At 40.0% G+C, this 25,053-nt stretch overlaps 4 protein-coding genes across 4 annotated transcripts in view; 2 read left to right on the forward strand and 2 right to left on the reverse strand.

Annotated features, from left to right (window-relative positions):
• LOC145479469 (uncharacterized) overlaps positions 1-8,008 on the forward strand; it is a 25,848-nt gene extending 17,840 nt beyond the window's left edge. Inside the window, exons 24-27 of the mRNA XM_081457842.1 lie at positions 39-348; positions 966-1,141; positions 5,408-5,598; positions 5,991-8,008. Coding sequence (XP_081313968.1) covers positions 39-348; positions 966-1,141; positions 5,408-5,598; positions 5,991-6,787 — 1,474 coding nt within the window. The 3' untranslated portion in view covers positions 6,788-8,008. The remainder of the gene's footprint in view (positions 1-38; positions 349-965; positions 1,142-5,407; positions 5,599-5,990) is intronic.
• A 174-nt stretch (positions 8,009-8,182) lies between these two features.
• LOC145479488 (uncharacterized) lies at positions 8,183-15,132 on the forward strand. The gene is made up of 2 exons (XM_081457868.1): positions 8,183-8,932; positions 12,748-15,132. Exons 1-2 carry the CDS (start codon positions 8,866-8,868, stop codon positions 13,251-13,253), a joined length of 573 nt encoding a protein of 190 aa, XP_081313994.1. The 5' UTR covers positions 8,183-8,865; the 3' UTR covers positions 13,254-15,132.
• A 289-nt stretch (positions 15,133-15,421) lies between these two features.
• On the reverse strand, positions 15,422-18,644 carry LOC145479431 (uncharacterized). Its single transcript, XM_081457798.1, has 2 exons — positions 18,477-18,644; positions 15,422-17,363 (listed from the first exon to the last, which is right to left on the reverse strand). Exons 1-2 carry the CDS (start codon positions 18,526-18,528, stop codon positions 16,930-16,932), a joined length of 486 nt encoding a protein of 161 aa, XP_081313924.1. The 5' UTR covers positions 18,529-18,644; the 3' UTR covers positions 15,422-16,929.
• A 5,317-nt stretch (positions 18,645-23,961) lies between these two features.
• On the reverse strand, positions 23,962-24,709 carry LOC145469718 (uncharacterized). The gene has a single exon (XM_081453505.1). The coding sequence runs from the start codon at positions 24,653-24,655 to the stop codon at positions 24,200-24,202; it is 456 nt and encodes a 151-aa protein (XP_081309631.1). The 5' UTR covers positions 24,656-24,709; the 3' UTR covers positions 23,962-24,199.
• Between the last annotated feature and the right edge of the window lie 344 nt (positions 24,710-25,053).

Here is a 25,053-nt window from a genome sequence, read left to right on the forward strand (position 1 = left end):
GTCTTCGGCAAGCGTTGATGTGAACCCGTTCCTTGCAGGATTCAACTACAGAAGCAATGTGAGCAGAAAACAAGACAAGTGGTTGAAAATGCCAGACGACAGTGGGAAAAACAACAGCGACAAGAAATAAGCAAAAGCTGCGATGACGCGGTAAAGCGACAGCAGGAGATATGGGCTATTGAGAGAGGAGAAAATTTGTCGGCCTTGGAGAAAGTGAAACACGAGCTAGCCACGGTAAAGAAGGAATACGCCATGACTGTAGATAAACTGAAGAGAGAATTGACAGAAGAAAGAAAGAAAACACAGTACAGCTTCGAACGGCGAGACTCGAGGGATTATGCCACTCAGGTATCTTGTGTTACGCCGCTATAAAATGTCTCGGATGGTTTGAATTGGCGGTGGATGTTTTAAAATGACAGCCATGAATCATGAGCACGGTTTGTGCGGTCTTACGAGCTCGTGCACCCAAAAACTAAGACTGTCGCTTGGAATGTCGCTTTGGTTTGTTTCGAAAGTTCTTGTTGCAACTGAGACACAACGAGTTAGTAGTTTATCGTGACAGCGGTTTGTTTTGGGAGCCAATTTCAGCCCAGAAAGACACCATTCCGCGCTAAGCTGTTACCCATTCGCTCAGACAAGTAGTTAGGTCGCCATCTTGGATTCAGTAGCGAGGGGAAACAAAGAAGAAGAAAAAGCGTTACACAATCCCTTCTCCGCGCGTTGGGTGTAATGCTTTTGTACCCAACCCTTATTGCTAAATCCAAGGTGGCGAATGTTCTTCAGTTCAATCACTGAATTTTCATTTGCAAAATTTGGGAACTACACAAATACACAGTGCATTACACTACATGTATCTGTATCTGATTTTTGGGTGAGCCTTAGTTTCCAGCGTTAACCAAAACTCACTGTCTTTTTTCAAAACAGGGTTTATAGTATTCTTTTAATGCTCTCGCGTTTTCGTCTAGACCGTGCTGCAAGTGGACAGCGGTAGCGATACAAGTTTCAGTAGTTTGGATCACGTGTCAGCCTCGCGAGGACTACACGAACTACGTCAGCACTACTTGGACACCATTGCTAAGATACGCGATGACGTGTTGGATCATGTGAATCAAACCAAGTCTAATGCAGCGAAAAAGATGAGGTAATTTGTTGTTGAATTGCTGTTCAGAGAATCGACCTAAATTGATTCTATTCTGGCACTACAAAGGTCCCTCAGTGTTAAGTTGTTTAATGCGCACAAAACTTCGAAAGCGAGCAACTTTAGTTATTGAACGGCTCTCTGTACGGTTTGGCCATCAGTACTGATTTGAGCGCGCAATTTTTGATTGATGCGCTGGGCTAAACTGCAGTGCTGGAAATAATTTTTCTTCTTTAACAGGACAATTGTCCTTTCAAATCTTCATTTTGGTCGGACATCTTATTAATTTGACCGGACACTAATTTGTATAATTGATTAGCATAATTAATTAGCATAAAAAATTTATTAGCATACTGTAAAGATTTTCAGTACAAATCGTTCAAAACTGTATTGAAATTTGATTTATTTATCATTTATAATTAACTAGATGACTTAATCTACTAAATGACCGCACCAATCTCTCCTGGTTATTTCCTGATTATATGTTCTTCAAGCAAACCTAGTTTTCTACGCAGGAACCCATCACTAGGACTGTGCAACTTCCTCAATTATTCCTGTCCCAGTGTGTTCACAAACCGATCTCTTTTAGTTTGAATTTACCTCGAATTCAGCCCCTGCAGGAACCTCAGTGACCAATCACAAGCACGGACTTTATAATTTCACCAGAAGATTAGGTCGCCATGTCCACCTCAGGCCTCCATTTTTCCCCTTACCGATGCACGCTCATGTAGACGGGAACTGACCTTTTTCGAGGGAAAAGAAGCCTAAAAGTAGACCGGTCTGTTAAAATACTGTGACATAGGCTTAGTATGGGAGTTGCAGGCTCCTAGTGATGGGCTCCTGACCAAAATTGACGCCAGGGTACATACATGAAGGGCTAACAGCATATCGCAATGCATAATAGGGTGAGTTTTGAAAAGTACTTTATTTGGCAAGTACAGGAAAGATGAACACTTCTGCTTTATGATATGGCAGAAACCCATAATGAGCTCCTGGATATGGCTCAAACTGTCAGAGTCAAGGGCCCAAAATTTAAAAAAAAATGCTTGAGTAGCCATTTGGCGACTAAGTGATAAAAATCAAGTGGAATTTTATTCAGAAAATTATTCAAAGCATAACATCTGTAAAGAAAAATATTCGAAGACTTTTTTGGCCGCTAATTTTGTGTATGCATTACAAAAGACACAATCGGTAGGCATACATGACGTACTTAATGCTCAAGGGTTTGCATTGCATTAAGGTGGCCGAACACAGTTTTCGCGCGCGCTTTTGCTGATGCAATTCAGCGCGCGGACAAGGATTGCAAAAACAAACATGCCGTCAATAGAGCGATAATTTTATTTACGCAACACCCGCGGTATCTGTGCTATTTTTCTCTATAATTGAACGCAGTGTATTGATGGCTTTAGTCTTTTATCACAAATATATGTTAGAAAAGGTAAAGATGGAAAGAACTTAGTAATTCTCAGCTTTTTCTTTGTTACCGAAAGAACCCAGTTAAATGCAGCGCATGCGTAGTAAGTCAAAAACTTGCGACTGAATGAAAATTTGCACTCTCGGAAATACGCCTATTTCTCGAGAAGCACTCGTTAGAATTTCACGAAATTTGGCACGAAAATACTTTAGGAAATAAGTAACTGGACTATTGAAAATAATTGAACTTTAACAAAGGAAACTCTAGATATTCCAGTAAACCTTCAGCAAGGGATAATTAAAGATCTCTCTGTTAAATTATTAGCAAAATGGTGTTAACTTGTGAGAATCCTTACAAGCTTGTTGCATGCAAATTATAAAGAAAATCTAATGACTAGATTTTCTACAAATAAACAAAACCTATTTTAAAGGCCTGTTTATTTTTATTCGTGTTGCCATGGCAACGGCACATACGTCAGCTTAACCATCAAAAAGCCAAAGTTTGTGTTGTTAACCAGGAGCCATAATCGGGGACGGAGACCGTAAGCGCGCGCCATTTCAAGTATTGGGGTTGTCCCCATGATATGGGACAATAATTCTATTTTTAGAACAAATTGCGCCATCGCCTGCGGCACACGCGCGTACATGCTGCGAGGATTTTTGCGGATGTCGCGTGGGGGAAATGGCGTCCGAAATTCCCGAAATTTTTCATGTTTTTGGCCCACAACTCAACGCGTTTACGTCTGTTGGAATTTTGCTTAAGTATTTTCTTCGTAAGCTGCTCCAGTTTGAGTGAAGGAAGACAGTGTCGAATTTAGGTATGTTCCGCTGTAAGCTTATATATATCGCTGACCAAGTTGTGTTCCGACGGATGCTTCTTTTACATGAGCTGTACATTACTCCACTTTAAATTTCACATATGTTGAAGATTAACAGCTTTTCTATTTCACAGCAAAAAACTAGCTGGATATATTTAGATATAGCAGAGCTTCAGGACTTCATAGTTTCCTAGCTCCTCTTGCCACACGCTTGCGAGCAATTTCAGTCTATCGCGACCGAAAAGTAAAACAAAATAATTGCTAGTTTGAGTTTCGCTTGAATTGTAAGCAACGCTTGATGTTTCATCAAGGCCCAATAACTTCACTTCCGTATATACTGCTCAGTTTTATCCGTGTATAAATCCAGTAAATTCTCTGTTGTCGATGAATGAGAGCGCCCGCCGATGCGTGCTTTGTACAGTCAGTAAACATGACAAACTGTACTTCCGCCGCACTTTCGTGTGAAAGCGTACATCGAACTCAAACAATAACTCTATAGTTTTTAAATATGTTTAAGATTGATAAATGTTTGAGAACATATTAAAAGCTAAGCTGAAAATATGTGAATAAAGCAGAAATAATCAGCAAAGTTACGATGACGCTTTCTTTAATCAACTTGGAATAACGATTTCGATTTTGTTGATCGAGTTATCAAAACTCCTTGTCTATTTTCATTTTCGCAGTGTAAAACTTCACTATGCTTATGTTGAAGAAACACACATGATGTTAGTTGCCTTTTTTGCGTTCGTGAAATTTGTTACAGCATCTCAGCAAAAAAGATAACGAAAGAAATCTTTGTCAAGATTTGTTGACAATTGAAAACACCGACTCAGACTTGAAAGTGCACGAGCTGCACTATGCAAATAAGCTAATTGTACGCGTCAGACTTTCCTTTCAAAAACTTTTGCAAACTTACCAAACAAGCAGAAACAATAAGAAACTGTCAAACCAGGTTTTGGTTCTGATGAACCATTGTCTGAGAAACTCACAAATTAACTCGATACCAGAGTAGAGAGTTTTCTTGCTATATTCTTAAGTCAGAACAAACGCAAAAACATACGCGTAAGCTTACAACTAGCGTGAGCAGATCTTATTATTCATTCCCAGCGCGTTTTCCGTTAGCTCAGAGCATAAAACTACATATAAGCGCCCTGGTTCGTATTCCCTGCCTTATTCCCTGCCATTGCTGTGAAAAATACGCAAGAGACTCTCTCAACTCTCACCATTTGATCACACGTGACAACATCCACGCGAGAGCCCCCGACATGTGCGTGAATCCGCGCGGATATATGACGTCAGGATGGCGCAATTTGTTCTAAAAATAGAAAAATTGTCCCATATCATAGGTGCGCGCGAATCCCAAGACTTACGGTCTCCGTCCCCGATTATGGCTCCTGTGTTAACTTGTTTGCTACCATTTTTTGCGACCGAGAGATCAAGGGTTTTAGAGAAAAAGGTGAATGAAACACAGGTATCAAAAACTGTGTTCAGCCACCTTAAAGGGCGATTTCAAACACGATCAGCCATTTGCAAGTTTTCCGAGGTGAGGGAATCCTCTACAGCAAAGCAAAAGGATAGATTGCTTTCTTTTCTTATGTTGAATGTTATAGAAGTAAAGATCTTTCACTATGTATTTATGGAAGGACACAATGACTGAGAAAATAACCGTTGTTGATCGTCAACACAGAGAAACGTAGTCACCATTGTGGTAGCCTGTGAACGCAGACGTATTTTCGTTAGTCGCCTAAACCAGAATATTTGGTCGCCAAAGATGAAATTTTAGCCGCATTGGCGACCGTACCGGTCGCAACTTCGAGCCTTTTTAACAATTTATAAAACCAAATTTTACGGATCGACAATAGGTGTTGGTGAAATGTTCGGACATCATGTCCGATCATAATGTGAAATTGACCGGACATATTCAAAATTTGGTCGGACAATGTCCGATGACCGACTGTTATTTCCAGCCCTGAAACTGATAAAAACAAAGATTGAAACAGTGTTGCTTAAAACTCTCTGATGTTTTACTTCGTTGCAGGGGAGAAGTGTTGAAAGAGCGTCACTCCACAGCCAAGAAACTTCGTAAGTATTACCTGCAGTGTCTGAAGCAACTCCTTGAAGAGGATCGTGTTGCAATGGAGGGTAACAGCTCACCCGCCAGTACCGAGGAGAAGGTAAACAGGATGGCTGAAGCTTTGAGGACAGTGAGCCCACATAGGGAATCCCATGGTAAGCTATAGTGTTGATATTTCTACGACTGGCGACGAGTGCGCGGATATTCAAGCGAAACAGACTTGCGGCATGTTCGAAGCGTGCTCAAATTAAGTCAAGTCTTTGAATTTTACACCTTGTCCAGCGTTTTTATACCTATTAAATTATACACCTATTATTGAAAGCCACAAGTAGTTAATTAACAACAAAATGTTCCGTGGAATTCGAACCCATGCCATGCGAGATGCCAATTCAATTTGCTCTCCCCTTTGGGCTATGAAGTCTTTCATGTGAGACATCCCTTCCGGCGATATAACAATTACTGTGCCTTCGCTAATTCTTTCTCTTTCTGCGAAGTGGACCAATATACATGTACAACAAATCTGTAAAAGGCTCCTCGTCTTTTTTAGGACAGCCTTCCCGGCAATCGGAAGTTGATGATGGCACACAGTCGCCTCGTTCTGGCGTGTTTCATATCCTGCGGGCTTCCAGCGAACCTGACATCCGGGACATCCAGTCACCATGTGGTGCGCGGCTTCATGGAACGCCTCGTGACGGCGGCCCTGATGGAGCTAGTGATACAGCTCCAATAGCGGGAAAGGAAAGAGAATTTACTCCAGTTCTAGTAAAGGTAACGGCAATGGACGGCTTAGAGTCTCCTTCGCCAAGAAAACATTTCACTCCAGAGCGAGATTTCGGAGGCTTGCCCGGTCAAAGGACAAAAGATCGTGCAGTGAAGGCTTATAATATGGCTGGTTCTGTTCTTAAACGTGCTGATAATTCGGAACAAGATACTTCAGTGGCTTTAGCCGAGAAGGAAAGGCAACGGAACTATGTTATGCATGAGCTTGTTCTTAAACAAAAACCGCTGTCCTCGTACAAGAGGGGCGCGCCGTCGCCTGCTTTCTCTGTAAAGTCTTACGAGTCTGATCAGTACAGTGAACTTCCTACGGTAATTCATGTCTCTGGAAGAGAGTCAAGTGGCTCCAAAGACAGTAATAGCAGTCTTCCAAGGCACACATCCGGGGCTAAGAAGTTGACGATTTCACCCGTCACGCCATCTGCGTCTGGCATGCGCACTAGACCATCTACGCAAAACAGAATGACTAAACTTGCGTCGCGTGATAAAGGGACAAGCAGCTCACCAAGTTTGCCTTCTAAGCCGCGAATTGATGTCAGAAGTAAGAAAGCGCAAAACTCTTCATAACACAATTACCGGCTGTGCAAACAAACTCCCAGCGAGACTCTTTTTTCCAGTGTGAGACACAGAGATGTGCGAACTCTTCCTTGTGGCGATGACGTCAGCCTGTGCGCTGCCTGATGCGACTGTCATGGTGTTGCTAGGCAATGGCATTTCACCTTTGACTTGGTGTATGAGTTCATTCAACGGTGAACAACATTCAAACAGAAAGGAATGGAACATTCATGATCAATTTGAAAGCAGAGCGGATCAGGCCTTTCAATAATGTGTGGTTCTTAATAAGCCATTAGAGGCTTCCACTGTGGACACACAGTTGTCATGTGGCTTGGACATAGCAATCATCACCGTAAGCCACTGTTATTTAAGGAAAAATGTCTTCAACATTTTTTTTTTTTTTTTTTTTTTTTGACTTCTTAACTCCCAAGAAGCACACAAAATTTTGGCAAAGTCATAATCTCGTTAAGTCAACTTAACCTTTAATCTTTCGTATTGATCGATTATTATCTTACAAGTTCGAGAAGGGTAAAAGAAAGTTCGTGATCGTCGCCGTTAAAATTTCTCGTGAATTCGAAAGTTAGTGGAAGTTTTGTGTCGGGAATGGTCGCTTTATGGAATGCTGGTGCTCAAGACAAAGGGTTTGGGTAAATGTTTTGACTGTACGAAAGACGGAGCTTATATTATGAACAAAAGAAAGGATTAAGCAGAAGAATCTTGAATGGCAAATGGCTCAGAATGTACAGGCACTATAAAATATATCCAGCGTCAATAACATCGCGGAAAAGTTTAAAATCTTTACTCAAGTTGTCTGTGCTTTCTCTTGCACTCAACGCTCAGCTGATTATTCACTCCATTAACTATAACTCTGAAGCTCATTACAATTGCACTTAACGAAACTATTCTAGAGTATACGTCGAGGCGATATCCAACTTCAATACTTCTTGCTTCACAGGAAGGAAACGGAACATCGACTTCCGCTCTCAGGAAGGAAATTGCATGTTGACATATTTTGTAGGATTTTGAGTGATTTGTTTATTCAAAGTCTAAAGTAATTGTAAATCGATATTAAGATGTGATAGATTATCGAGGTAAACAAAGCACATGTTTCATGCGTGATACTGCTAAGTACAACGTTGTTTAAACATGTTATTGTTTTCTTTTAATTTATCGTGTGAAAAGGCAACGTTTATTCTTTCGGTTATTATAAATAAAATACCTTTTGTACGTGGAGAGCTTTAATTTATTCATCTTTTGTAAATGTTGTCTCCAACAAGTTGCAATTTGTAAATAAATGTTTCCCAAATACAACACTGACAGTTTCTTTCAAGTTTCGATCACAGAGGTACTCACAGTCTTGCAGAACGGCAGAACATCGTCTATATTTTTCCGTTGGTCATGGTTGAACTTAGGCTTAAAATTCGATCAAAACTCAGCCAAACTTGTTCAAACAAAGAACACCACTTTTCATGCTTAATGCGATGGGAGTTAAGGTTCGTCGATTTTGTTGACAACAACCCAAACACTCCCTTTGTTTATTTGCGTGGATGGAAACATCTGCTTTCATCGTGGGTAAAGTTAGCCGAAACGGGCCACCAGGTTTGCTTTCTTCGAAAAGAGGAACGTAATGTAATAAAAAGTTATGTCAACATGTCGATTGTATCTATGTGAGTGCGTCACTCGTGATCGTAGGAAAGATGCCACCGTGTAAATTTTGTCTCCTCGGTAGCCAAATTTGTAGAACTGAATTAAACTGGATTTACCATATTCAGTTTAGCCCGTTCATTAAGATCCAGTGAGCCCTTGTGAGTGGCTGTTCATTCAAGCTAAGGAATAATTTGGCAAACTTAAGTACTGACAAGCCTCTAGACTGTAACGCGTCTTAAGACCCGAGATCCCTAGGGACGCGTCAAGTACGAAAGAAGCATTGTCTCTCTCTTGTGACGTCACATTCAGGGCTATAAACAGTCGGTGTGTTGAAATATCACCACAGTCCGGTGACTCGATTGCACTAGATTCAACGGTATTCATCAGCGACATAGACACCGGAGATTTTGTCACAGCAAAGGGTCGGATAAAATCGGCCCAAGATGAGATTCTGCATAGCAACTGAGTTCTTTGCGGCGTTCTGCGCAACGATGTACATTTCCAGCGAAGGTAAGACTTAAATTCAATAGTTTGCAGTTTGTAATTGAGACTTTAGTGGGTTTCTTTCATGATCGAGTGAGAAACACGAGATGGTGCGGAACCGCGGGTGAGGAACAAATACTCGCTGCAAAACCACCTAGTGGAATTCATGATGTTTCAAGATACCGGTTGGAAGATTGTGATAGGGAAAGACGTGTTGCATAGTTTCTAATCGGTTTAATGTATACGTTAAATAATTAAGGAAACGTCTTCTCGCCATTAAATAAAACCAGCCGAAAGCAACGTTTTAAACAGAAAGTTCTAGCAAAGAACTCATCAGTTTGACCAAATTAGTAAGTTTCTTGTTTTGTTAGGATGAGTGCATTTTAATTGAGAAATCTGTTTGAGCTGGATATCGGGTTCGTTTCAGTAATGCTTCCAATATCATTTCGTCAATTTTGCGGTTACGGAATGGGTTTTAGTACATGTCCGTAAATACAGGTTTACAAGTGTTGGATATTTCATAGGTTAGCACGCAAGATACTCTGTGGAGCAGATCTAATTTTTGCAGAAAAACGGGCATTACACAATCGAGAAAAATCGCCATAATAGCCAAAAATTAACGCCGTTTCAAAAGCGAAGAGAATCTTATTTACAGTTGTTACTATGAACATGTTATTCATATTTAACATGCTTTCCCACGACCTCAGTACAGCTGCATGTTAACACTGACACTTACAAAACTTTTCCCTTGTTTTACTTCAGAAAGAAAGTTCATTTTAACTCTTGATATCTTATCAAAATTATTTTTAATAAAGGCAGAAAATAGTCCTCTCAGATCTTTTTATTCGACGTGCTATATGACGATGGGTTTTATTTAACTTTGTCGCAGAACGAAGAGTCCATCATAGTTTTACAATATGCGCTTATAATTTCTTGAGTGTTTGTATAATTTTCTCTGTAAACGGAAACCATTATGAAGACTGTTATATTTTAGCAGGGAACTTTGCTTAAAAAGAAACCTTCAGTGAAATCAAACACCGTTCTTTCCGCGGAGCTGTCGTAAAGCTATTGTAGACGAAAATGTGACCAATTTAACCTTTATCGTGTTACAGTTTATCAGTTCTCTTCGAGACCACAGTGCATTATACAATAGTTTCAAAGTATCGGCGATTCTGTTTCAAGAGATATAAGATGATCGAACTGTCAACACGTCCAAAGTTTTGGTTCAGAAACGTTACTGAGCTGAGCTTTCGAATTTTCCTACCTTACAGTCAAAGCGATAACGGTATTTTGACTTTTTATGGGAAATTTGATCAAACCTTTTGACAACGTTTTCATTATATTTTGTCAGTAGTAATTCTGATTGTGGAAAAGAACGATATACTTGAAAATCCATGCGATATTACCGCAGCTGTTTATATTTTTCAAGCCTCCTCTAGCAAATTCAAGTACAATATTAAAATGTCTCCCGTTGGGAGCCTTTTGTCTCAGATGGAAAGTTATGGAAATTTCTGATCACAACCTCGGAACAAATGGTCTTTGCAACTGCGCCCATTTCAAAACAAAGCAACGACAAGCCCTGCGTTAAGGATCTATAGACTGGTGCAGAGATCTATGAAACGATTGCGCAAACTGCGAGGAAGCGCAGATATCTAATACTCACGATGTGAATATTCTTCTTCAAGAAATCAGTTACCAAGGAATTATTCTAACAAGATGACATCAATTTTATTGTCCCTTAAATTATTAGTGACGTGCGTCAGTAGTTTTGACTGGCGCCCATGCATAAAATAGAATAGAGCGAGATTTTTTTGGACCAACTGCAGATAATTCACTACTTGGAGATGTGGCTTGAAAAATGCACTTTTTCAAAGGGACTTGACAGAATTCAGGCATACGACAAACGTTGCAAAGTTGCAACGGAAGAAAGTTATGCTCCCAGGCAGATGATTTATTTGCATTTAAAAGGCCAAAAAATAACCAACAAAACAAAACACGGTAAAAACAACACGCATGTCTCGACCGTATAAATTCTTATCCCATACGTGCCTCAAAAAGACGAATGAGATGGTGCACACACTGGCTACTGTGCTCTGAAACGTTTTCTTTGTTATGTTTCTGAGAAACGTGCCAAGCAAACGCAATCTGGGTTATCACTTTACCGTTGCGAAATATGAAATGCCGGGCATGTTATAAGCGTTGAACAATTAAAACTATAAGTTCCAAACGAACCAAACCATGTCATTTATAACATATTCTTAAACTAAAAAAGAGTCTGAGAGTTTCTACACTCAATTCTCCCTTGACTGTAGTTTTCTTTTTGTGTGTGTAATGAAGCAGCTCCCAATTTTGTTTCCAGGCAGAATATGTTTAGACTGACCTGAACTGTTTGTAGGTCATTAGCTTCACAATGACCGAGTCGAGCGAATTAATGATTATCTAACTCTCGTTAAATATCCCAAAATGACGACCCCGCGAAAGCTATGTACCAAAATAAGAGTCACTGTTTCATGATCCTTTCATTATCATTCCGACAAGTCTGAGATGGTCTGCTCACCATTGTGAAGTAGTGGCCTGAAGGAGAGGAAGAAATTAAAAGGAGAAAGGAGAAAAGGCTGCAAAATTCGCTTTACGGAAAGCGGGTCTCTGCCGTATTCCTATTTTTACTGTGGTTAATCTGAACATGTACGAAACACAACGTTCTATCCAGTATTGTGCACAGGAGTATCAAGCCATATGTCTCAAAATGTGTAATTTTAATTCAAGATGTTTTATGTTAGTGACTGACTGAGACACATGTTTGTGATGAATGGGCTTAGTTTTGTTTCTTCGTCCCTTTTCATTCAAAAGCTAAAAGCATTTGGTTCGGTTTAAGGAGCTACTTATAGGACGGGGTGTAGTTTGCTTATTAAGCCTACCGGGAATGGATGAGTCACCAACTCTCCCTCTCCATATAGGCTTTTACCCCAAGGATATCCCTCTCTACAAGTTGTTTCTTGATCACTCTCGTTTTCAGAGTCAAAAAATAGCCAATCTTATGGCGCAGACTAGCAATAGCGAAGCGCGCGAGTGACGTCATAACTCAGACAAACTCAGACAAACAAAACGGAATGGTGGAAGATTTGACGCTTTTTCAAGCGCGTAAGCAGGTGTTCCTTGAACAATTTTTGAAAAGAAAATTTGGCGTTTATTTTCCTCCTATTTCTCTCAGAACACGCTTATGTTGTCTGACTCTCGCAGGCTTCCAATGATTTGCATTCTATTTTTAGACTTCGCGCGCTTCGATATTGACTTTACACGCATTTTCATCCTCCACGAAAAACATTCACGCAACGCGCGTGGTATGATTATCCTGAGAAGAACTGGTTCCCATGCCTAAAAATAACTAGTAAATAAGCAATGTCATTTAGAGAGCGTGACATATGGCAGTAGACACTGATAAACCAGTGGCCCTCTATCCTAGAAATCACAAGATAGAGGGATTATCCTAGGAATAAGGCCTATCACCTCAATGAACTGCATGGTTTTCCGAGGTTTGCTAGCTTCGATTTAAATTTCCTGCATCGCTATAATAATTAAACTTCATTTAGAGTATTTAATCTGTGGATCTGGTGGCTCTCACCTCACTCAGCTCCTCGTATTATTTTCGCCGTAATGTTCTCTCATTTCTCGAGAACCTTCGAGAGCCAACAGCTACGCAGCCCAGCTAGCATTATACTAGCAGACAAGAGAAGATCAAATATGTACCTCGAAAACCTCTTGTAGCAGGATATAGGGGCTGTTTAGGGCGTTATCACCCGTGCTCCCAGCCACCGGTACAAAGTTCCGTATTTCTCTTGCAGTATTCGCCTCAGACCTGTACTGTTTTTCCTGTTTTGGATATGATGAAGATGACCCCACAAAGTGCCACAGTAAAGAGGGCGGTGAGCTGTTTGTCAGAAAATGTACAACAAATTCCTCGAAAGCAAATCCAGCTTGTATTAGGTACAAGGCGTCCTATCATATTCCGCAGTCGATAAGGGGGACGCTGAAAAGAGTTCCCTCCAAAATACACGCAGTACATTGTGGAACGCGTCAGGGATGTGAGAGGAAGGAGTGCCCAAACTTCTGGCCAAAAGATATCGTCGTCGAGGACTGCGAAATCTCTTGCTGCGAGAAGAGAGATGGTTGCTCATTCCCGTTACCAAGTGATGACGATATTGCTAATTATAATGAGGGAAAGGGTACTGGCGGGGTAAACGGTGGCAACGTTCAGGCTGGAGCTCGGGGAAGTGGTGTGGCCAGAACCTTCCTGTCCACGTGGCTACAAGCCATGTGCTTTGCCATATTTGGATGGCTTAAGTTGTGAAGCACGTGGAATCGTGTCGAACACCTCTCTTCATGAAGTTGATAAAATTAAGGGTCGACGAGTGTCAATGATGGAGCATTTGAGTGCCTTGGACTGAAAGAGTTTCCATTGAATCTGCCTAGAAGAGAATGAGGCTGTCACCGGAGATCTCGGAACTAGTGCTGCTTGTAGAGGTCTTAGAAAGCCTGTCAATATTAGCAATTTTATAGCTATAGCTTTACTCCGCCATCGAAAGAAACAAGAACAGCTCAGCCTATTGTCCACTAAGAGGTATTATTATTATTATACATGTGACTGGTCGTGCAACACCACCTTTAAATGGAAGGGAGAGTCACATTTATGAATTACCCACATCAGTGTAATTGCAAGCGATGATTTTGAAGATGTTGCCATGTTTATCACGTCACTTGTGACTGATAACTTGTGGCTATGTTTTAAAATACATTAGATTTGAGTGCTGAGTCAAGAAGAAAAGAAAAAAAAAAGGAAAAACAGGTAATCAAGCTTTGCTTTGGACGAAAAGTCCTTCCCCAGACCCCCGACCATAAACACCCCGTGGGAAATAGCGCAGCTGTCATTTTCGGAATAAAATTCGATCTGGTAATGTTGAAAAAAATAATACAGAGACATTTGTAGCAAACGTAGACAGAGCAGGAGCTTTTTACTTTGGTTTGTAGTCGAAGCTGTCTTTAGCTTTAGTGGCTCACATTTCCTTACCGTTCTACTGGTCAGCGGTCGCTATTAAGGTATACTCGACCGTCCCAAAATTGCCTGTTCATAATCTGTTTTTTCATGGTTGCGGGGCAAGTGCAATCATGAAATTGGTCACATAGATCTTTGGTGAAAGTCTAGTTTTGTTTTTATGTACACTGCTCTAGTTCATTTACCTTTTACATTGTATTATAAACATGCTGCGCATGAAGACATTACAGAACAATCGAGTTGATAGCTTACAACCTGATATGGGTGGTATAACATGCCTTAAAATATTGAATAGGCTTGGCTAGTTTTAGTAAAAACTGGTAGGTTTGTTGTGACATGTGTTGAATATCATCCAAGTAGCACGTTAAATAGATTTCTTTGTATACACAAATAACGTTTTCATAGTTATGAAACATGTTAGATTAGTGCATTTCATGTAAATAACGCAGGTTTCGTCCGTTTTATTTTTATAATAAACATGGATTCTTACAACTGGGACTTGCTGAAGAAACTGGGGTATTAAAGTAATGCATATGGCAAATGCGATCAAAATTTAGAATCGTCATCAAGAAAAAGTCTTTTTACAGTTCTATCCGTCATATATAGAGTAGTACCTCCCGTGCGGCCCAGCCACCCGAATTCAGAGTCAATAGCCGAGGGAGGGGAGAGAAGGGCTTCTGTCACGTTGGGATAGAACCTAAGAAATACCATTCGTCAAACCTTCGGGTACATTAGAAGCGTTTCCCGGTTAGGTGATTGTTTCATTACCGTGGATTTAAAAACAAAACAAAACAAACCACAGTCCAACTGTTTTGGGAACGCCTTCACAGGGAAGCATTGTTCTTCTATAGATTCTTGACTCCGGATATGCGAGACTTGAGTGATAAATTATATTAGGAAATTAAGGAAATGTCGTGAGAAGTATGGATGCCGAAGGTGCCAAGCGGAAAGGGGGGGGGGGGGGGGGAGGGATGAAATAAAATGCCTTCTTAATTGAATCACTATATGAACTAAGGGTTCATTTTACGGTTATTATTATAATTTATTTTACGCGATCATATGTTGACGTAGACCTTAAGAACTACTGTTGCTCCAGATGGTGGTGAACTGATAAGTGGGTCAACTTTGTGTTGGTCTACGAAACAGATTTGTATTAAAATCGATATGTGCTCAAAAACTGAGTAGTCCATCTACTGTTACAAAATAAATTTTACATAGCAATGGTGAATATAGGTTAAGTCCGCATACCAGCCAAGTGGCCCATCAGGCCGGAGTTTATCCCGGTTTCTGTAGCCTGAAGCGACTAGGACTATTTCAACGCCACCCTGGATGGGATGTTAGTCCATTCGCAGGGTTAACCCCAGCATTTAGTTCGCCCGGGTACCCATTTATGCACCGGGGTGCAGAGAGGAACTGTCAGAGTAAAGTGTCTTGCCCATGCAGGAACACCTCACAATGTCCCCGGCCAGGACTCGAAATCGGCCGGACCGTTCGACCCGGAGTCGAGCGCACTAACCATGAGACCACCGTGCCTCCTGTAGTTCATATAGCAAAGGTGAATATACAACTCAAAACAGAGACTCTTCGTAGCTTTACCTTCAGTGACTTTATTTCAACTATTAATAAAATTGCTTTCGAGTTAAGAAAAGAAAACAGAAAAGAAACGAATGTGTTACCTCCCTCGAAAAAAACGTCGGAAAATTCCAATCTGAAGAACACGGAACTCCACAGAGTTCGCGTTCACATCGCATTTACCTCTGATTGGTTCTAAAGTGCGCGCGAAAATTAAATAACAACCAATCAGGCTACGTTCATATGTATACGTTTACAACCGTCAATCAAGCACATACAATTAGGTGTTTACGAAAATAAACGTTGAGAATGATCGTTTTACATCGTTTCCTCAAACACACTGCACTCTGTGGAGCCACCTTAATTCACACGCGGTCAAAATGCGGACAATTTGTACGGAAACACGTGCTGCACAGGGTATCACCCTAGAAAATTCACTATCTTGTTCCTCAATACTAGTCTTATGCAATATTATTACTTAAAAACACCTCATCAAAAATTTGTCAGTGACCAGTTATACGTACAACTGTGAAAATACAAAAAAAATTATGTACTAATCTGTTCACTTTAGTTTCCAACGAACCCACATGAATCGCAATTTCTAGTTTTATGCCTTTATGGCATACGTACATAGTTAATACTACTTTCCTAATTTGATAAAAAAAAGTTGAAAAAGCGGATCGCAAAAATTAAAACAAAACGAAAAAAAGAGCAACTCGCTTGTCCCGAATGAATATCTAATAGGGCTTAATCTGATTTTCGATAATTACATCGAAACATATTCAGATCTGTCGGGTCTGCGAAAACTAGCTACGTCACACAAATGTCAATGTCAGTAATAAAACGAAAAAGGCCAGAAGTTGGGCAAAAACATACCAATTTTAAAGCTACCTTTTCAAGTCGTTTTGGTCAAAACTCAACATTTAGGTTCCTGAACAACTAAAGTGGCATGGTTTATCGTTAAAACAATTCGATAGGATGGCAAACACAGCATTACACCGGGGCAAATGGGTATCTGCAACACGAGCTAGTAACGAGAATCTCAGCTGTATCTTATTCTTTTTTCATATACAGGTCTAACTTTTAGCCATGCAGCTCAATTTGGTTGTCTTCATTCTTATGTCGCTGAAAGCGGTTGCAGAACTGGGCTATAAATTAAAGAGCTGTAACGAAAATGTACTTTAAGTTATTTAAAAATATCTTTTCTACGAAAATTTGAGAGTTAAAGTACGTCTTCCGAAAAAACTTCCATAAGCTGTTTATTTTCCTAATAATAGATTACATTATGCCCGGCATTATGACAAGGAAAAAAATGCTAGTTAAAAATATACGAGCACACCACATTTCAGTAAACAGCAGCGTGTTACTTCTATACTATCTTCTTTGTTCTCAAAAAGATAGCTCACGGGAGAAGTGCCCTGATGAAGCTTAACAGCGAGATGCTTGCTGCTAAAGAGAACTTCATGGTATGAATGACATCACATCCGCTTCGTGCTCCTTTGTTGGGGCCAATTTGAACTTCCGTACTACTGGTGACATTTCCCTCGGGACAAAAATCCCCTGTGCAGCAACTCATCTTGCAGACGTTGTAAGCGTTGTCGTTCTCTCCGTAATTCGTCCCGAAATGACCCGCGCAACGGCTGAAGACACACTCGTCTTGCGAAGCGCAGCCTCGCTGAAAGCCTGTAACATTCTCCCCAAGCATGCGAACGTAGACCTGCACGGTCATATTACGGCAGCGGTCAGTTTCCCTCGGGCACGGTACCTTCTTCATGGACTGGACACAGTCCTCCATGGATTTGAGAGACTGGCATTCAAAGCATTCCCTTGTTGCAGCTGAGGACCATGCATGGAAAGGTTAAGAGAGTGATCAACAGCTTAATTCCCCTAATATGATAACAATACACTATCGATCGAACGGCTAGATGATGACCATAAAGAAACACATCAACTCAAAAAAAATTCAGTATCCCGACTTCATTAGGAAAAATGCAATCTTCCTGAGTCCCCAAGGTTTGTTTACTTAGTAGGTTTTAATTTGTAAACTGATTTGCCCCGTTTTACGACGACTGGAGCCAGTTCAACCAGTACGAACAGAGTAGTCGAATAAACAACTAAACTGTACGTAGTGAATAAAATGTTCCGTTCTCGGTGTTCTGGCACTTTTTTTCGAACAGGAAAGGAGCCGATACGAAGCGGAAATTTTCCCATAATACACATAACACGACAATTACGACAATGACGTAATTTATGCACAATGTCCCACGGTATTTGCATGTGGATCACTCGACGGCTCGAACTAAAAACATTATGTACATGAGCGGATTCAAGTATAACTTTTCTTCACAACAAATCGATTTGAAACCTTCATAAAAATCGACTTCTTTTCGATATTTTTCTCTCTTTTCAAACCATTCCACGCAGTGCGGAAGGAAAATTCTTAGAATATTCGATATTGTTTTTCCTGGTTTGGAAAAAATTCAGCGCTTCGATCACGTCACATATTAAGTTCAAATTTTAAGAAGGATTACTCTTGACAAACTGAATGGCAGTACGATTTTAACGTAAATGAAATGCAAGACTTTTTTAATAAAGAAACGCTTCAGAACGCTGCTTTTCGCCAGTGAAACCTAGCTCAAAATCGATCGGTTTGTTTCGATGAAATATTGTCTGTGAGACATTCATTGTTCAAATATCAAGAATCACGTCGATTCCTTATTTTCGCAGCATTCACCAGTAACCCTATATACGCTGCAATCTCCAGTTACATTCTCTTATCTAAGACTGAATCTTGTAAAACTTTCATCAGTCAGCCGTTAAATTGGAAATGCATAAACTCTATTACAGAAAACAGAACGCTATATAATCTGTAGCTAGTGGTCACGCTGGTCGATTTAAAATACGCTGTATCAGTCTATACAATAACAACCGTAGAGTAATAAAACTCACCAAATTGAACCGTGCATCCTAAGAGGGCTACCAACAAAGCAATCTTTATCATTTTCGAACCTTTCAACTGTGAGTAACTTACAAGATATTTGTTCCGATTCACTGGGATTCGCTTGGTATTCGAATGTAGCTAAATGTTTATGAGCCTGTTGACCAACTGAAATGCGGTCTCTCTAACAAGAGTGAGGTATGTCATGTTGATAATATACTAAAAGTTTATTTTTCAAATCCCGTCTATTTTGTCAGACGACATCTAAATCGGCAATTGCAAGGAAAACCTGACACAGACTGGGTCCATTTTAGGTGGGCTCCCAGAATAAATTACCCTTATCAATAAAAAGACTTACAATTCAAAAGCAAAAGCAAATGTCTCGCACTAAGGTCTGACCGGAATCAAACACCGGACTGATACTTATACTGATACTTTATTTAACTTGGAGCAATTGGGGCTTGTTAGGCCTGTAGCTTAACAGCTAATACGTTAAGTCACAGAAAACTTAAAATCGAACTAAAATAAGCAAAGTGTAACAAATGGGTGTTCTTATCGTGTTATTGTCGGCATTAAGCGGGTTTTGTAGACCGTGGTTCTATCATATTTAGACCACGCCGGGAACCAACGCTTCAACGAAGGCCCCGTGATCGAATATTAGAACAGGATTCCAAGATCTAGTACATGCGGCGCTAACTGTTAATTAGCACCTTTAACATAGCTTTTTTTTTATTAAGACATTTATCAAACATTGTTATCTTGCTAAAACTAAAAAAAGACGAGTTACACTGAAGCAAAACACTGGAAATTGAGTAACCATACAGTAGTCTTGTTCTGAAAATTCTGGCTGACTAAACACGGAGTGCCCTGAGAAGCCTGTTAATCATGGACAAAGTTCAAAGATTTCAACCTAAAGTGGAAGCCCGATCTTAATAGAACTTGGACGGTCTGAGACATATTAAGTGAACTGGATTCATACTGAGCTCGGCTGAAAAGTCCAGCTATCTGCCCTACAATAGGGAGCCGAGATAGAAATATCAACAACTTCTTGGTTATACAGTATTCAGACCTATTCAGTTTTTATTTTACTTCATCAGTAAGCCTGACATTTGTTGTACAGCAGTCATTTTGTCACTAAAACAAACGGAAAAATGTTCCAGTCCATGTTTAAACCATGAGAAGGCAACAACATAAAGAAGCGTTGGTTACGGCAGTAATGAGCTATTTACAATATTTTTTGCAACACTTTGAACGCTACCGCAGTTTCTACATCACATCGAAATTTAGCAAAGCCAGCTGCAAAATTGCAGCGAAAGCGATAGACATGCGCAGTGGCAAGTTACAGGATTCCGAACCGCACCCAGTAGGTTTAGCCGTGGTTAAAATGTCTCCAGATTGAGGAGAACTGGGCACTACAGTGGTGGTGACTGACGGAGAAGGTTTGGAGGACGAAGGTAGTAGAAGGTCATCATCGTTACACAGGTCAGTGGTACAGCACCGCGCAGTGCAGTTGAGCATCTTATGCCCCCCTCCAACATAACTTAGGTTCTTCATGTTGCACACGAGGACGCCGGGATCGGACTGACAAGCAACGGCCAATCCGCACTCCTTCTCTAGATAAAGGACTTGTTCGCTTCTGCTTTTCTCGACAAAGGTCTTTATTGTGATGCAGTGCTTTATGTCTTCCGAGCATTTCTTGGTCACGTGATCAGTCGCGCAGTCATTAAAGGTGGTTCCAGTGGGACAGCTATAGCAGGAAAGAGTTTGAGCTGAAAGAAAGCACATCAGCACGATGTCAAAACATTCACCGTTATTGTTAAGTGCATTCATCTGTAGGAGCTTTCACGTGCACGCTTCGTTAGTTGGTTTGGTTTTCTACGTTGTTTTTTTTTTTGTTGGAATAAGTATTAAAGACACGCTTAGCAAGTCTTTACCCAGGAGCTACAATTGTAGATCCAAATCTATCACTGCAATTCCTCAGAGGAATTTAACGGACAAAACTGACCGCAAATTCAGTTTATTCCTCATGAAGATAATTTTAAATACGTTTGAATAAAAACACCTTTTTCAACTCCGGATTGTCCCGGGTTTGATTCCCGGACCCGGCGACATATCTGGGTTGAGTTTGTTGTTGGTTCTCGCCTTGCTCCAAGGGTTTTTCTCCGGGTACCTGTTCTCCGGTTTTCCTCCCTCCACAAAAATCAACACCTTTAAATTCTAATTCGATCTGGAAACAGTGGATGAAGAGCCACCTCGTGGAAATGCCACTGCAAATTCCTATGTATTTATTTATTTATTTATTTATTTATTATTTATGTATTTATTTATTTATTTCTATTTGTCTTTCCATTAAACTAAGAGGGGAGGTGATAAATTTTTCCGGCCTTTAATGACGCTTTTAAAACTTTTCCAGTTCCTCCTTTATTGTCCCTTGTTAGTCAGTAGTTCCCAAAAAATAATTTGCACTGAGTTTCCGTTAATAGGTAGGTCGATCTAGTAGGGATATATCTTGCTCCCCAGCTCAAACATAATCTCTTGTTCTTTTAAAACTAATGACCAAATTCCTTATTTCCCCTAAGAGCTCTTCACTTTATCACCTATACTAAAGTTTTTCTCTTAAGAAAATCATACATTTGACGAAGATATATTTAAAGGACGGTAAACATATGCGCATTATTCTGCACAGACCTAAAATACAAAAGCGTATCAAGGTAATAACTTACCTGAATAAGTGGTGAAAAGACCTGCAAAGATAATTAACGATATCTTCATATTAGCTGCAAAAAAATTTATCCGCCTTTCCGGACGATTTTAACTCAAAACACAAGTTTCTCAGAAGGGTATGATCCTCCTGCAGTGGGACCTCAGTTGAAATTAATTAATTTGTTTCGTCTCCTGGTTATTATCACTGTGCATGATGCATTATATTCCTTCCAGAGAACTTTATTGGACGATTGACGAGTATTTGAGGTTGTGCTTTATGAAACGGAAAAAAGATCAACAGCGCAGCGCGTGCGGTAATGGAAGCTAAAACTTAAGAATAGATTTGCACCTGCGTGCTATTAAACTGCCACAGGAATTAATTAAATAACAGTATGTATTTAAACTGCGCGTTAAACACTCAAGAAACCAATATGAAGCTAAACGACCTTTTTTGAAATCGATGTAACATTTTTTTATTAAATTTCGCCTGCTTTACTCTTCCGATCGGTATTAATTGGTTATTTTGTTAAAACCTGTACTGAAAAAGGACACATAATAATTGCAATATCATCTTTAATTTTAAGGCTGCGCCGCCAAAGACATGACGCCGGGAAGTAATTGTACTTTAGGCTGATGTATAATTACTATTAAGAACATTTTTATTTATGATTGCAGTAAAACGAAACTCGCAACCAATAACTGTGTTTGGTTAGAGAATTCTCATACCGATAGCCTTTTCGCTGTCGAACAGCTGCGAGCATTGCAGTTGGCAGAAAAAAAAAAAAATCAGTTAGCCTCAAGGAAACAGAAATTTGCCCAAATAATGATAAACGTTGAAGAATAAAATAAATAGAAAAGGAGTCTCCTCCTGTGACAAAAAGACCAGAGCTTGGTTTTTACCATTGTTTACTAATCATCATTTGCCGCATAAAAAGAAAGACTTTGCATGGCGGGCACTAATAATAATAATAATAATAATAATAATAATAATAATAATAATAATAATAATAATAATAATAATCACTTTATTTAAGTGTCGATGTATTGGCGGATGCAATAGAGGATGAAGGAGCGGTATTCCTTCTCAAGTTAATTTTGAGATCACTCCCAGCTTTAGAAATGTCAGGAGGATCTAGAAGTACAATCTCGTTCGCAGGGCTTTTTCCCGCCCAAAGGGAAAAGCGCTAGAACAAGGTTGCTAAAGCCAAACGAGAAGTTCACCATATCTAAAATTAATTTGACAGGGATCACCTTGAGGATTATCTTGTTGCACAATTAATTTTTTCAGTTGAACCAATCACAGTTCTCGTAAACGCAGAACTTCAAAAGAAACACGATTAATCTCGACGGACGGCTTATCCGTAGTAGAACACAATATTTATTATTTTTTCTTTTATCTTAAAAGCTTACAGATTTAATCGCTATACCGTGGATAAATAAAGCTTATTGTATTGTATTGTATTGTATCCAAATATGCTTAAAAACTCATAATTTAGAATTAGTAGTTTTTTTTGTCTTGATTCCTCGCCAGTCCTTTAGCATGCAGCTGCAGCAAAACGGGCTCTCTCAGGCTAGAGATAAGCCTTGTAGCAAACTACAGTGTCAGCAGAGCCTCATTCGGAAGGCTTTGTTCAAACTGTAAAGAATCGACTCCATTTAAAGGTCGTGAAAAATTCGACAATACATTTATTTCAAAATTCTTGGTATAGTGAGATAGCCAGCTCTTTAAGCTTTAATTTGATGTAGGGGTTCGGGTATAGATCTACAGGTTAAACCGGACGCGCTACATCGTTTGGACGCGAGACACCATTGAAGGTGCTCTGAAGGTATACGATAACCTTAAGCAAAGTCGAATTCAGTATTTTAGGCGTCTTAATAACTCTGAGTGGCTCTAAATGAAAGGGATATTCATTTCACGATTTGTTTGTTTTTTGTGGTCATTTGACCGTGCCTGAAAGTTGTAAACATTTGTAATATTTCAGTACTCATATAATAAAAAAACCCCACTACATGGTTGATTGGCTTGCACGATTTTTATTCGCTTGTTGTGAAGAATCGCAGACTCACTCGTTCGCTGCACTCGCACTCGTTCGTTTACCGATTCTTCACAGCTCGTGAATAAAATTCGTACGCACTTGTCAGCTGTGATGTAATCTTTGTTTACCAACCTTGCCTAAAAACAGCAAAACGTCAACTAAACGTCAAAAGAACTTTTTCTCAGATGAAAGTGAAAGGGATCGGCGTAGAGCTTTTCAAGCGTCCTTGTCAAGAAACTGTTACATTAAGTTTTGAATATAAAACGACAATTTTAAATTGGGAACAGGAAACTAGCACGATTTATTTTGGGTTTTCTCCCTGCGCTAATTCGCTTTTTTTGTTGCAAGAATTTTTAACCAATCAAAGGACTCACAACTAACGCAGAACCAGAACAACGTGTGATCGATTGTCCTCGACGGACTGCTAATCCAGATGTGTCATAAACTACATAAAGTCATAATTTATAATTGGTAGCCGTGTGAAAAATATATAAAACTGCCATATGCTGGTAGGTTTTGTATTTTATTTTTTTCAGCGGCAACTGGTCCTGCAAAAAAATGCACAGCAAACAACTACAGACCAGCCAGGAAACTATATCAGCGTGTACGTGGCAACGTCCATAATAGCAGATGCATAAAACAGCTGCGGCTGCGTTTACTTCATTATCTAATAAATAAGAAATTATGGCAAATAGCATTAACATTCGGATTACAATATCGGTAACAGTCACTTAAAGTAAACTACTACCACCTATGGACTAGTCTGCCGTAGGGAAAAGGTAGAATTTTACCCTTTCCATTGAAAATCAATGAGTTTTTTTAACCATAGCAAAAAATCTGAATAACTACTTGCAGAGATGCCCAAAGTTTGGCTGCTTACTAAACAATTACCGAAATATTAACTCACAACTACCTGAAGGAAAATTTCGAACGTTCTACCGCTTATTATTATAATACAACACTTTGGAACACTCTGGAATTTCAGATCAGCGAGTCTACATCAGTTTAAACGCCAGCTGAAGTGCCACAGCAAGAACAATGATCATGCCCAGGGGTATGTTCATGGAGCCTTTGCCACAGTCAGCAGGAGTAGCCATGGTGCTAGAGATCCCAATTTGAGGGGTACTGGATACTACAGTCGCGTTGGTCCCAGTTTGGTTACTAGGCAAACCAGAGGCGTTGATTGACAGCGCAATCGATGGCATTGGGCGAGTCATGACGGGCATGGAGGGAGCTGGAGGACGTGGTGGGAGGTCATCGGTGTTACACATGTCGGTTGTGCAACACCTTGAAGTACAGTTGACCATTGTATGCCCTTGGCTAGTGAAAGTTGTGTTCTTTAAATTGCAAACATACTTGGGATCGGGCTGGTTGCAAACAAAGTCAAGGCCGCATTGTTTATCCAGATACAGGATTTCCTCGCCACTGCTTTTCCTGACGAACAGTTTCATGTTAAAGCACTGATTCCAGCCAGTCGTGCATGTCACGGACTCGAGGTTTGTCAGACAATCGTTAAACGAACTGTCTGGTGGACACTTGTGACAGGAAAGAGCTTGAACTGAAAACAAACCAATTGTTGCTTTGTCAATCATCGTTCGTGTTCTATCAGCTACATTTGCGGGCAAAAACGCCATATTTTTGATTAGGGCTTAGGCCTTTGCTTAGCTTATGGCAAACGTATATTATTAGCTATTTTGGTTAGAGCAGGGGTGAAATGATGACTTTTTGCCCGCGTAGGCAGCAAGTTATATTAATTTTATTGATCTAAAATTACGAAATCGTGGATAAAATGTTGCCTTTAGTTTATATTCTTATTGATTGCCAATTGATAAGATATTCAACATCGAGA

Source organism: Orbicella franksi, chromosome 2, assembly GCF_964199315.1.
Source record: "Orbicella franksi chromosome 2, jaOrbFran1.1, whole genome shotgun sequence".
Classification (NCBI taxonomy): Eukaryota; Metazoa; Cnidaria; class Anthozoa; order Scleractinia; family Merulinidae; genus Orbicella; species Orbicella franksi.

Bases quoted from the DNA above. Each gene is read 5' to 3' on its own strand.
- LOC145479488 (XM_081457868.1), top strand. From the start codon at position 8,866: ATGAGATTCTGCATAGCAACTGAGTTCTTTGCGGCGTTCTGCGCAACG. The intron at 8,933-12,747 runs GTAAGACTTAAA...TTTCTCTTGCAG, and splicing joins GATGTACATTTCCAGCGAAG to TATTCGCCTCAGACCTGTAC.
- LOC145479431 (XM_081457798.1), bottom strand. From the start codon at position 18,528: ATGATAAAGATTGCTTTGTTGGTAGCCCTCTTAGGATGCACGGTTCAA. The intron at 17,364-18,476 runs GTGAGTTTTATT...CATGGTCCTCAG, and splicing joins AGGATGCACGGTTCAATTTG to CTGCAACAAGGGAATGCTTT.
- LOC145469718 (XM_081453505.1), bottom strand. From the start codon at position 24,655: ATGAAACTGTTCGTCAGGAAAAGCAGTGGCGAGGAAATCCTGTATCTG.